Source organism: Copidosoma floridanum, unplaced genomic scaffold, assembly GCF_036245765.1.
Source record: "Copidosoma floridanum isolate Cflo_tuat_1 unplaced genomic scaffold, Cflo_Japanese_pri ptg000001l, whole genome shotgun sequence".
Taxonomy (NCBI): Eukaryota; Metazoa; Arthropoda; class Insecta; order Hymenoptera; family Encyrtidae; genus Copidosoma; species Copidosoma floridanum.
The window spans coordinates 2,664,381-2,677,590 of record NW_028321878.1 but is presented as its reverse complement, the minus strand read 5'-3'; the positions used below and the strand labels follow the sequence as shown (position 1 = coordinate 2,677,590).

The 13,210-nt window shown below is 42.3% G+C and overlaps 1 protein-coding gene across 1 annotated transcript in view; it reads left to right on the top strand.

The window, feature by feature from the left end:
• The window catches only part of LOC106640404 (zwei Ig domain protein zig-8), a 28,590-nt gene extending 20,854 nt beyond the window's left edge, over positions 1-7,736 (top strand). The window contains exons 2-6 of the mRNA XM_089592221.1: positions 262-479; positions 671-881; positions 4,547-4,733; positions 5,504-5,634; positions 7,287-7,736. Of these exons, the coding sequence (XP_089448347.1) occupies positions 262-479; positions 671-881; positions 4,547-4,733; positions 5,504-5,634; positions 7,287-7,435 (896 nt within the window). The 3' untranslated portion in view covers positions 7,436-7,736. The remainder of the gene's footprint in view (positions 1-261; positions 480-670; positions 882-4,546; positions 4,734-5,503; positions 5,635-7,286) is intronic.
• The last annotated feature ends 5,474 nt before the right edge of the window (positions 7,737-13,210 follow it).

The window sequence follows — 13,210 nt, the reverse complement described above, 5'->3', positions numbered from 1 at the left end:
AAAAAAAAAAAAAAAAAAAAAAAAAATGTACATCAGAGACATCGGCAGTAGGCAAAACAACCACGGTATGTGCGCGAGCACTTAGCCGAATCAAAAGAGCCCAGGGGTCCGCAGAGAAGAGAGCCCGAAAACTGGGTTACTCAGTCGACAGCCCTACTCCAATCCATACTCCTGCAAGACCGAGAAATGCCCGAGGACGACGATATACATTACAAAACCACCCCTTTCTTTCTACTTTTTTTTTTTTTTTTTTTTGTGCAGCAGAGACTAGCAGCAGCCACCACCACCACCACCAGTACCATCAGAAGCACGAGCAGTCACCTCTGAGGGTTCCGCACCTGAGGCATCACCACGTCGCGCACAGGGGCCCTTACTTTGAGAACACCGAGGGCCAAGAGATCAATGGCTCTCAGAGCAACGTGCACCTCGGCGACACCGCCCTGCTCGACTGCCGCGTCGTCATGCTATCCGGAAAGACGGTAATTATGCGAGCCTCTCTTCCACTCTCCTCCCCTCCTTCGCGGACAGGAATGCCGTCGCTCCTGCATTCCTCGTTGCTATACCACGCTCCATCTGCCCCTCCCGAGCACTTTGTGCACACCAAGGTATCCACCTCGCACTGAATTTTATGCCACAATTGTCAACAGCGGCACTCGCGTTTGCTTTTCAGGTGCTTTGGATCAGACAGAGCCCGGATCGTGCTCTGCTCACCGTCGGCGAGGCCACCCACATAGCCGACCCGCGCTACTCGGTCAGGTTCAAGTACCCGAACAACTGGCGGCTCGCGATCTCGGCCGTTCAAAAGGACGACCGGGGCCTGTACGTCTGCCAAGTGAACACGCACCCGCCCAGGATGCTCGTGACTAACGTCACTATTCTCGGTAAATCGAGCGTGAGCCTTGCCTTTTACTCGCCAAGGGGGAACTAATGGCCAAACTCGTACCCGCGGAGTCTGCAATCAAGTGCGACGGACCCCCCCCCCTTTCCTTTCTTTTCTTTTTTTTTTTTCCACTCAGATTTTCTTGAAATTCAATGGCTCGAAAATATTTTAAAAATTGTTTTTTTACTCGCTGGCTTTCTCCAGCTGGAAATACACTTTTTGCCTGTAGGTCAGTATTGTTGCAAGGATCTACAAGTCCTGGTTGCTACAAGAACACTGATCACCAATGCGAATAAATAATAACAAAGTTGCAAGCTTATACCTTTATCCGAGTCCGAGTTGGGCTGTAGTCGTGAGGTAGTCAAACAAAACGAAAGCCAGACAAGCAGGTATTTGTCGAATGCGCGGCAGAGCTGTCGCATCGATGTACGGGAAAAACAAGGTTTTTGCCGAAAGAGTCGTTGGAAGTTACCCGTACCGACAGCACGTAAGTAGGTACGGAGCCGAAGCTCCATCCCGAGTCTTATTTGCGTCAACTTTCCCCTCATCGCTTAGTTCCCGGAACTTGCAAGTCCTCAGACGTCGCCGGTGGCAGGATATATACCCATCTGGCCCTTGGGAGTTGGGAAAATAAAAGTTTCCCTGTTAATCTATTTAGATCCGCTCGAACTTTCTCCTTTCGGCCCATTTGAAAGGCAAAATTCACCCTTACTTTTGACTCGTCCGATCTTTTGCCGTACACCTGTGTGTATTTACAGCGATACTTTTGAAACGATATACAATTCTCGTGGGTAACGTAAAAAGGCTTACAATCTCGGTGAGCTTGTTCGTGATGTACCTACTTTCTCGTGCATTCAAGTATACGCATCCATTTGCTGGACAATGTAGCCTGATGTACACGTTTTGCCTCTCCGTCGATATCCATACACACGCCGGTTTTTTCCTCACTGTCTATTCGTGTAAGTAGAAAAAACGCGTTTCGCTGCACACTTCGTCGAGCTTTGCATCAGACGAGTACGCCCATTGTCGGCCTCGTCGTTTGCCGTGTTTTTATACTTGGTACACCTCGCGCCTATGACATTTTTCGACGGAGAAGCGCTACTACTTCTTTAACCTCCCGCTTTGATTACTTTCTTTTCGTTTGCAGTGAGAAATTACAGTAACGCCGCCTCCAATGAATGCCGAAATACCCGGGGATTACCGGCCTCGACGTTGTCTCGAAAGTTTTAATTTTACGCTACTTACACCGTGCGGTAATTAAAAAACTTTTTAATCCCGCTGCAAAGCCAAATTATCCTTTGACCACGATTATTTGATTACAGCGCTCATGGACAACGTGTACGAGTGCTGGCCCTATAGTTGTTGCACTTGCGTTTATCTTTCATCCGATGACATTAACGTGGCTTAATTTATGTACCCTCAAGGCTTAAAATCTAACTTTGTCTGTTATTTTGTACGATTGAAATCACGAGCGTAGGTTTCACGAATATCATATTGAATTGTTTTCCAGCATCCAAGAAATGACAGAAACATCTAGAGCGAGAAGTAACGAGAAAGAAAAAAAATTTCTGGGAAAATCTGGTCTGAAAATTATCGATCGGCGCGGCGAAAGAGCTCCTCAACGTATCCCCCTACTCTTGGCCCTCCAGTTTAAAGTCTCATTCTCCCCATATACATCGCACACAGACTGAAAAATTTCGCTTACATGTGTATACATGTAAAAAATACACACAAGGTGGCCCTTGATTAAAATTCCGCGTGCGTGAGGATTCAATTATACAGCACAGTTTCTCCTTCCAAGCTATTCTGTTCCCACGCCCATACCAAAGCTATCGCGTAATCCCTAAAAAAGGCAGGGGCCGTGTGTATGTATTTTTCGAGGCTCTGTGCCCTTTAAATACCGGCTAAAACGCTCCCAGGTGCTTACTTTTTCGGGCCACCTCGTTTTCATGCGCTGACGGCTTCTGAGCATTTAACATGTCACCACTATTTCCTGCGCCTGTCACCTTTTTTTCACTAGAACTGGATAAAAATTGTCAAAATTGTAAGTGTCGGCTTCGGTGGTGATTGTGACACAAAGAATAGCTGTCTGTGTATAGCTGTGTGTCCTACGTGCAGCTGTGTTTGCTTTAGTATCCACGTGTTTTTTCCAACAATAGCACCCGTACATATTCTAAGATACGTTGCTCACGTGGTAACTGGGAATTACCAGGAATAAGGGAAACTGTTTTAGCCAACATGATATTTCATTTTGGCAGAAAAATATGAACCATCCAAAGACTCGATTTATTATTTTAATACAGCAGAAATTGCATCGGTAAGCCAAAAGCTCGATTATCAAGTGTTTAAAGATTAATATCTAAAACAACAAGACAATACATACTGTCGTTTGGTAGATGAAAAATATTTGAAACTCATAAGTTGGTACTTTGGTGCTGTAAAACAGCGCGTGTAAAAACCATACCGATTTATTCGAACAGTGACGTATCGGAGCGTCAAAAAAAAATTTATGGATGAGTCAAAGATCCGATTTTGCGATAAGCGCGTGCTACCTGATGAGCTTATGAAATGGCCTTTTTGAAAGATATAATGGCTCTCGAGCGCCATGGATCATTACAACCACCTAAAAACGCATTTGACGTTTCGATCGAAAAGATCTCGAGCTCTCCCACGCGCGTACAGCTACTAAGCGTCGCAGCACTTTTTTCGACGGTATCTCCCTCGACAAATCGCTCGCTTGTATTTTCCCTTGGCAAACGTGCTGCCACGCACAATTTATTCGACCCTCGGCGTGGCAGACACTGTTTGTCCAACCGCACGACTATTGAGACGCTTGAACAATCAATAATAAACGCACCAACACTTTTTCCCCCTCTTGGAGCCTTTATGGATTAGTTTTTTTATCTCGTCCACGTTACCACAGGTAGCTCCTCCGTGAGAGCCGTGTGGTAAGATTAATCAAAAGAAAGACGAGATAAAATACGGGGACACCCACCCAAACACTCACTCTTTCATATTTAAACGCGGTTTCTTTGAGGGTGGCGTCAAAGCTTTTCGTAAAGTTATTTTGTAAAACCTTAATTTCACCTGTTGCCTCGATCGATCCTTTCTGTTTTCTCGTATTTCTCGCACTCAGGTATACTTTCATGTCAAAAGTAAATGGTAATCGATAATACAGCTTGCTCATACAATAAGCTATTATAACATTCGTCAGAATTATGCTTCTGCATTATTAACAAATGCTTTATTAGTTATCGTGTAATTGATACGGGATGATTGTATTTCAAAACAACAATCATCCGAAATTCGATGATACAAACGATTCGCGTATTTCTATGGTACGGTAGAAGCCCACGCTCTCACTTACCAATGAATTAATTATCCATTTGTGAATTTTAATGTATTAAATTATAATGTATTTGTGATGTATGAAACAGAATTAACTTTAGCGCGTTGTCACACAATGTGTATTGAACGAATGAAAAAAAATCAGTAGTACAGCTGTATATTAGGTCAGCCGGCCTTGCCCAACAAGCATAGACTTAAAAAATTTTATTTCAAATAAAAATAATAACTGTTAGCGTACATTGGTAGATACAATTAAATACAAAATGTTTAACGACAATAATAATAATAATAAAATAAATTATAACTTTGCTCCACCAGCACCAGAGATAAAAATCGTGGACGAGGCGAACCACGAGCTGCGCGACCGCTACTACAAAACGGGAAGCGTCATCGAGTTGACGTGCAAAGTCCGGCCGTCGCAGCCTGGCTCGAAAGTTCCCCATCCGGTGTGGAAGAAAAATGGGGAAACGCTCCCGGATCACATCGACGTTTATCATAGCAACGGGTGAGTTCGACCGACGCAAAATGCTCTCGGTGTTTTGTTCTACCTGTATTTCCGTTTTCACTTATATATCAGAACATATACGGCCAACCCTCCCTCTCGAGCTGCAGCTGCAGTTTGACACCGGTACACTAACAAATTGTGTCTTTAGAGAGCTTGCGATGGATCACCTTTCAAGATGTCGATACACGCGAGCACATTTTTATTTTTCTCCTTTGACCGTGAGATGGGCAAACTGTATATTTCCATCGGTCAATTCCAATGTATGGTACCTACTGGTCATGAGGAAAAAAAATAGATCGCGAGTTAAGCATGCATAAAATTACTCTTTTGGTTGAAGGAGTCAAAGGAAAAAAAAAAAACAAAAGATTCTTAATTTCTACTTTGCCAATTACTACAATCCGTTTGTGGATTGTTTTTCAAAAAAGCCTCCTCGTACTCCCTTTTCGAGCTACTCGATTAATCTGCGTTTGTTTTGAATTCCGTTTCTGCATCGAGCAGATAAAGTTCAACGAAAGAGCAAAAAAATTGTGACTGACTCCCTAAAAAAAAAAACCTACGCGATACTAAAGTTGAAAAAATAGCAATAGGGACAACAACAGCAAAATGTTTCGGACGCTTGACATCATGCATTAACGGCTACTACGCGTGTATACAATATGTACAATGATCGTTATTATTATTGTTATTATTATTATTATTATTATTATTATTGTTATTATTATTATTATTACCATGATGATTTCGTTTTGTTGCAGTAGCAGCATTAGCAGCAGCAGCGGACCGGGCCATGAATTATTGACGAAGCTGCGGATCGAGCACGCGAAGAAGAGCGACACTGGCGAGTTCAGCTGCACCATAAGCCAGTTCAGCACGACGGCAGTTAATATTCACGTGGTCAACGGTAAATAATGCATATAACCCCGAGGTCCCACGGCTCAAAAACCTACTCTTACATTCCTCCTCCCTGCGTCATATGCACTGCCGTTGTTTTACCGTCCTCGTCGTTAAGAAGCATTAACTCATTCCGGTGGAACGATTAACCAAGGATGAGCCGAGACGAGCCAACAAGCGAGCGAGAGAGAGTTTTGATCGAAACCCCGTCGTCGCGCCATTTGGGTCAATTTTGCCGGGGGATGCATTACAAGCTTTATAGGCCTGGCGCGTAAATTTGGGCGCGATGTCGTCGCTCCTTCGCGTTTGGACGTGTCGAGTACATTCTCACGTTTTCAACGAAAAGCGGAGATAGAAAAAAACGTGTGCGACTTGCAAGAGGTCGCGTAGAGATAGCAGTTCTTTTTACGCGGAGCTTGAGCTTGCATGCAAGCATACTGGCTATGTATACCTGAGCATACGCGGTGGGTGGCTTTAAGCCGGGTTGCGTTATCGCGCAAGAAGGCGTTAAATTTTCGATAAGAGACTTCGCAGCGAGCTTATTATCCTTGCTCGTCCTTGCATGTATATGTTCGAGCCCTCGATACATGCCTTCTACGGGAAATTTACGTGCACCTATGTACAGCTTATTCTAGATCTTCCAATGGGCACTTTGCTTATTTGGATTTATCATACGCTAGTGATGTTAGGTATGTTTATTCTTTTTTTTTTTTTTTCAACAATTTTATACGCTAATCTATTCGAGTTTAATATCTCCGAGTTTAGATTTTTCACAGGACATCATATCGGTAGAGTTAGGCCAGGTCAAAGATTCGCCTGGAAGCGTCGTACGACTGCACATTTTTTGACAACCGGCTGTTTGAATATAAAAAAAACTGCGATTCTCTGGATAAAGCGTGATTTCATTGTGGACAACCCCTAGCCATCTTGAAAACACTTCAGTGGCCGGAAATTAAAGAATCTAGCGATCGGGAAGTTCTTCCAGAGATTTGCTCGTAATGCTCAGCTCCTCCTTAACTTCCAACAATTTCACACTTGAAAACTTCGGCCCTGCGATGGAAGTTCGGTCAGACGGAAAAACGAAATTTTTCCCGGGACCTCTTCGAAACAGCGAGGATATTAGAGTAGAACTGAGTTTTTTATACTCAAAATCGGCTTGTATTTTATCCCAAAAAAAATAAATAATAATAATAATAAATAAATAAATAAAAGCCAATTTCTTCGTACACCTTATTTGCACGAGCCACTCTATGCAGTACAATTTCTTTTCAATGGTAAAACAAAGCATCCGCGATTCCTCAGACAAATCAATAGAATAAAAAATAAAGAATCTCATCTTCGAACCGAACGCCGATGGGTCGATTAAATCATCCTTGTACATTCATTTTTTTTTTTCACCCCGATGTTCGCTCCAATTTCAATGGAACAAGGAATCGCCTATTCATCCCGCGGAAAAATACTTGACCTCGTTTCGAGTTTATTTTTATTCTTTAATTGCTAGAACGAGAATACGTCGACTGCGGTGAGGTGTCCCCTGTGTTTGTTATCCAAACGCCAATCAATTATCGCGGGTAGAGCTCGGCTGACGAGACAAAAAAAAAAAAAAAAAAAAAAAGCATCCCAATGAAGACCGATCGTAACGTCAATTATTTTTGTCCGCAGGAGAAAAGCAGGCGGCGGTGCATCACGACCAGTGGAACGCGGCGGGCCAGCCGAGAAGCAGCAGCATCAGCGTATTGGCCGGTCTCCTGCCCCTCGTCCAGCTACTCCGCTACGCCGGTCAGCTGTGGCTCGTCTCTCGACGGGCATGAAAATTCATAGATGCGAGGGAGCACAGGGGCGATGGGGGCTGTGATTACGAATCGCTCCGCTGAACGATTTGTGTACGGGGTGGTGATGACGCCCCCCCCCCTGCATCGCTATGTGTACGTACATTGTGAGCGGTATCGCTAACAAAAGCGATGGTGGGCTATGGTTACGTGTAATCGTGGCTATCGTAGCGTTAAGCTTTATATTGTACGTGTTTGAGATGAGACGGCGAGTATTGTTTATCGCTGACGATGATAATAATCTGTACGTTGTTGTTGAAACGACGAGTGGTTGATTCACGTTACTTCGAGGATGTGTGTTTGTAAAATTAATTGAAAATGTTTTTTTTTTTTTTTTTTTTTTTTTTTTCTGTTAAGAGGTATATTATTGTCTCCACAACGAATACAGACGGTGTTTTTGTGTTTCGACTGATTTGATGCTTTTCACAATGAGTAGCGCCTAAAATGACAATGTATCGATTGAATAATATTAATATCGTCGATCGAAAGAATTTAACACGTCTGTGCTACATTTCAATGGAACCAAATGAATTATCTGTATAATGAACTGTAAATATAAAAATTAAGAATCGCCAGTAATGACACTGTGCTGAGCTCAAAAGTGTTCGAACTTTATGTAACACATTTTCTCGGTGCACACGTATACACACACACACACACACACACACACATACATACACACCTTGTCCGGCCAAATTGGCCTGTTTATAAATATGTAAACATTAAGATAAACAATAAAATATTAATAATTACGATACAGCTTCTCTTTCTTTAGTTTTTCGAGCATAAATTTTCTGGTTTCCTCGAGTATCCACTAATCCTTAACAAAATCAATATTTTTAAAGAATTCAGTATCATTTGCTTCATTGCAAAACCTTTCGAATTATTTTGAGGAAAAAACTAAATATTTGCCTGCAAGGTATGCCTGATACAACTTCTGCCTGAGAACAGATTTTTAACAGCATCATAAATTTACTAATTAATAAAAAATGTCCACGCTGTCTGGTCGCGCCCAATATTTTGTTATGTTTTATAGTTAATTTTTTATCCCTATTGCTCTCAAAACAATCAAATACGTACAACTTTTATCATAACATTGTGATGTCAAAGGGGCCCAATCCTTTGTGTTAGTAAAGATTATCATTTTTTTTAATTTTAGTACAAAAGAAAAATTGTCCAATTAAATCAATCGTAGGTCAAATCGGATAACTTTTTAGGGTAACTCTACATTTATACCATCTGAAATACATTAATAGAGGGTACTACTACCCCTACCATCCTCGATTTTAACTATTCATTCATTTTATACCAAAGATGGGTGAAATATACGATTTACCGTCTTTGCTCTAGGAAAATATAAATACAACAGTCGTCTTTAACAATACGTACTGCTTAACATACAAAAGACTTAATTTTTACATTTTTTCCACCTTTAGTCTACTTACCCTGTGTAAACTACAAGGAAACTGATTACGTACATATATTTATGTGCATGTGCACTATATCGACCATCGATTCTTATACCACTAGAGGGTAAATCCCGATTTCACTCGTACCCATCGAGTTCCAACCTCCAACCCTTTTCATACCGTAGTAGGGTACCAAGGGGTTTTTTGCTTTTCTTACGATCGATGCAAGGATTCGTACCATCAGTCAGTAATAAAAACTATCGGAAGTCACTTGCGACAAAAACCACCGTACATACCGATAGTCTCTCCACGGCAAAAGAAATAGCAACTTTCCCCATGCAAATCGCACGTGTACGCCACATATAGCCCACATTTTGGGATCATCATCCCCTAAGTCTAGTACAAAGCTACATGGAAGGAGAACGAATGAGATTTAGCGTTTACAGCAGTAATTTTAGAAGCAGTAAAGCCTCTGAAAATAATATCTCTATGCAGACAATGGATAAGCCCTTAGCAATCCTCTATAAATGCTGATGGGTCTCTCAGCTGTAATTGATGCTTCGACTGTGACGAACGATCGGCCTACAGAACAATAATGGATAACTTTACGCTTACACAATGCTATATACGGACGGTGCTGCACACGCACCGAGTAAAATGGCCTTGTATGTTTGGGATGCGTAAATCAACAGGCTGCGATAAATGAGACAGACTGTTTTTTTTTATTTTTTTATTTTTTGCAGCTCTTTTATACGAAAATTCTGATGAATGGTTGTACTGCTGGCGTTGCCGTTGATTTATGGATGTTTTATTTTATTTTATTTATTTTTCCACCCTTTATCTTTCATGCTCGCGAGGGAAAGGGAAAATATTCATATAATGCGCGCTGCCACCAATAATTTAATTGTCACGCCCGACATTTACGACCGGACGTACGGATATATATATACTTATTTCACTTGGTCGTGACATCGATGAAAATCAATGTTTATCCTCTACTGGCGTAACGAAATTACTCGAGTGAATGAATGCATCGTGTATAACGTAAAACAACTCACACCAGTTGTAGATAATTGTGCTATTCACACTGTACCATTAGCTGCTCTCGGCTAAATCTAAGAACAGATAACGGCAGCTCGGCCTCAAAGGAAGGACTACACAGTGGCCAGGGTTTGTCGAAAACGTCCGTTCGACCGTGCGCGAACGTCAGTTACACGGCTACCTCTCTTTTCTCTTTATTTCTCTCTGGATTTTTTTTTTTCTTCTTCTCAGCCGACCTGCTTTCGACCTGATAAGTCGTGCTTTCACGTGCTCTATCACAATTTGTTGGAGAAAAAAGATCTCTGCCTTTCTCCCCTTTCCTTTCAAATTACAGGGCTCGCGTCGCCCGCAACGGCTTCTTCGTTCCGATAACAGTTGGTCTTAATAACCAGCCATTGGAAATCTTATCTCTCTCTCTCTCCCCTGATAATTACTCTCTGCCTCCCCCCCTTACGTGGAGTTTTATTCTCGGCTCGTGCTTCCCTGTCCTTATTTTTACCTTTCCTTCTCGGGATTAATTGGGTCACCTGTACACGTATCGCGAGGTACACACCCATACGAGTCTGTATCGGCAATGCGATCTGTTAATAGGATAACCCAAGTTGAACGTGTCAACGGTGCACGCCCTTTTTTTTAAATGGCCGATCGATGTACGATAAACCGATCCCTCGTATAGCTCGCTCGCGTGAAAACAAAATCCAACGCCCAATGATTCCGAGGGAAAGCTATCACACGCATCCACGGTTGTCAATCAATCACCAATGGAACGCAGACTTTTGCGCGCTAGGGATGAGCCGTCAGAAATTCCTCGATCGCACCTAGACGTGGAAATTGCTCAATATCGTCGGACGCAAATGGTTTACGCAGGGGAAAAGGGAGGCTCCATTAACGAGATAGCGCCCGGTCGTCGTGTATAACTGGCAATCAACCGGAGCTGATATAATCGGGGAGCTCCGCGTGAGATGCTCCGATACACGGCGCTTCGTGTTTATGGGTATGGAGATACACAGCGGCTCCTGAAAAGCGGGTGGGGGCACATCCTGTCTGTGTGTTGTGCGCCAAGGTGAGTGGATCGGTGCCGTAGAGCTGGACGCGATTGCACTCTGGTTACTCTATTTTGAAAATTACGTGCAACAAAAAAGGAGAGATTTTGCATACGTGAGGTGTAAAGCGTGGATGAGACTCGGAGGAATGGTACTAGACAGCTCTCGAAATCGGGTCAGCGCGAATATGAGAGAACAGTTGCTGTATATTCCTCCTCTCTTCCTTTCCTAAACGTTTTGTCAGCTCGTTTTCTCGTGCCGTTGGTACCAGCGAGTAGCAAAACTGGCTGCCTTTTCACCAGCGGGGGCCTAGAAACTGCGTCCGCACTGTCGTAGCTGGTAGAGAACATTCGGGAAAATAGAAGCAAAGAATGGGCAGTGTGTTGGAAAATGGACGAGGAAACAATTTGAATGGTACGCTGAAGAGCTTGCAAAAAATGTTAAAAAATATACATACGTGCTTGTACAGAAAATTGTGTAAATGGTTAAAATAAATAATGTGGAATCGTCGTAACATGGTCTATGAAGTGTGGGCAATTTTTTTTTCATGCGCATATGTACCTTTTGTCTCAAACTTCAGTTAAGATAAACTTTGTAGATTTTCGCAATGTGTTTTCAATATGGGTTTACGGAGCACAGTGACAAACAGTTACAACTTTAACAATATGTTTAACGAATTTATCTACACATATAAGAAATAAAATTGTTATAATAAATTCGTGCAGTACCTACTGAATTTAGTTATTTACCAGAGAACGTAAAAACTATAAACCTCATTGGTCATACATAGAAAGAATCATCGAATGTGTTGAATAAGCTCAACATGATACATCAAACAATGGCACAAAACTTCACGGGTCGCCTTCCTTGTTTTTTTTTTTCTCCATTCAGACAAACAGCCGGAAAAAGAGTAGAGTTGTATAAAAAAGGGGCACGAGGCACAATCACCGTGAAAGAGATACAGGGCAAAGCGGAAAGGGAAGAGACGGAAAAGAGCGGATCGCCATAAAAGAGTGAGAGAGGGGGAAGGGGGGAGAGGAAAAGTCGGCAGCCGGGCAATCGTCGTCGACACCCCTTTGTCCGTGTCTTTTATTAAGCACCATTTTTCAGGCTTTTTCTTTAATAAGACGATTTTCTTACTCTGAGGACTCACCTTATACCTTGAAATCCGACGGATGTGCTTAGCCACTGCTTCAGCGGCACACAGAGGCTCAAAAGTTCTCTCTCTCCCTCTCTCTCTACTTTCCCCTTTCTTTCTCAGAGTGCAGTGTCAGTGACTCTAGTCCCTTTCCTTCCGCATTCTGCACAGTTCCATTGTAAATTGGCACTCTGCTCGAGAAGGGGGATAGGAAAAAAACAAAATGCGCCAGTAGTATAATCGACGCATAGTCAGCCGAGCAGAGGGAGGCGCGCCGTGTGCGCTTACTAGAATTGCTCGTCGAGTCGGTAAACAACGACGGCTAAAGAGCTTCGAATGTGCATTTCAGTCGAGCCTTACGTTTCCCCACCTACTCCCACGTGCTTTGTTATTAGAGCTTCTGACAAGAGTAACGCTAAACTTTACTTTCGTTAATTGAAAGAGTCACTGAGCTCTAATTACTTCATTATCGTGTCTTTAGTCACGAGGGACAGAAAAAAAGGGGAGGTATTCTCCTTGACGTCGAGAAGGACAATTAATTATTTGCTTCTTACTTTAGCTAATGAACTAGTTGGGATGGGTGTGTTCATGAAATATGATTATCAATGTGATTCTGACCCTCTAAGAGAAGAGTCGTACCAGTTAATTAAGCAAGTTGATCGAGACAGAGCACCCGGAAGGCACGTAGTTGATTTGCAAGCTCAATCGAACAACTCGATCCCAGTAATTGATGACAAGCCTACGGTCAACAATGCCATGCCCTAGATGCTCTCTGCCATCGGTTATCGGCTTGTTGGATGATCAACTGACACGTCTTCTATTTTAATGGTGCACCACTAGGTTGGCAGTTTTATTGTAAATCAAGTATCTACTCGATTATGCAGATGTAAAGTGAATATTCGACTTTTCCAATGTTTTGTCCTTGGCATTTCAGAGACCTATATGTGTGTATGTACAAAAATTGTTTGTTTTCTACTATAATCATGCAAATTTTTAGTGAAAAATTATTCGATCCTTGTTTCATTTAACTTGCCTCGATGATTTAAAAACGTTTTTTCAAAAGTGAAACTCAAAAATACTTCAACTGATGTTGATTTTTTCTAAAACAGTGTTTTGGGTTGTATTA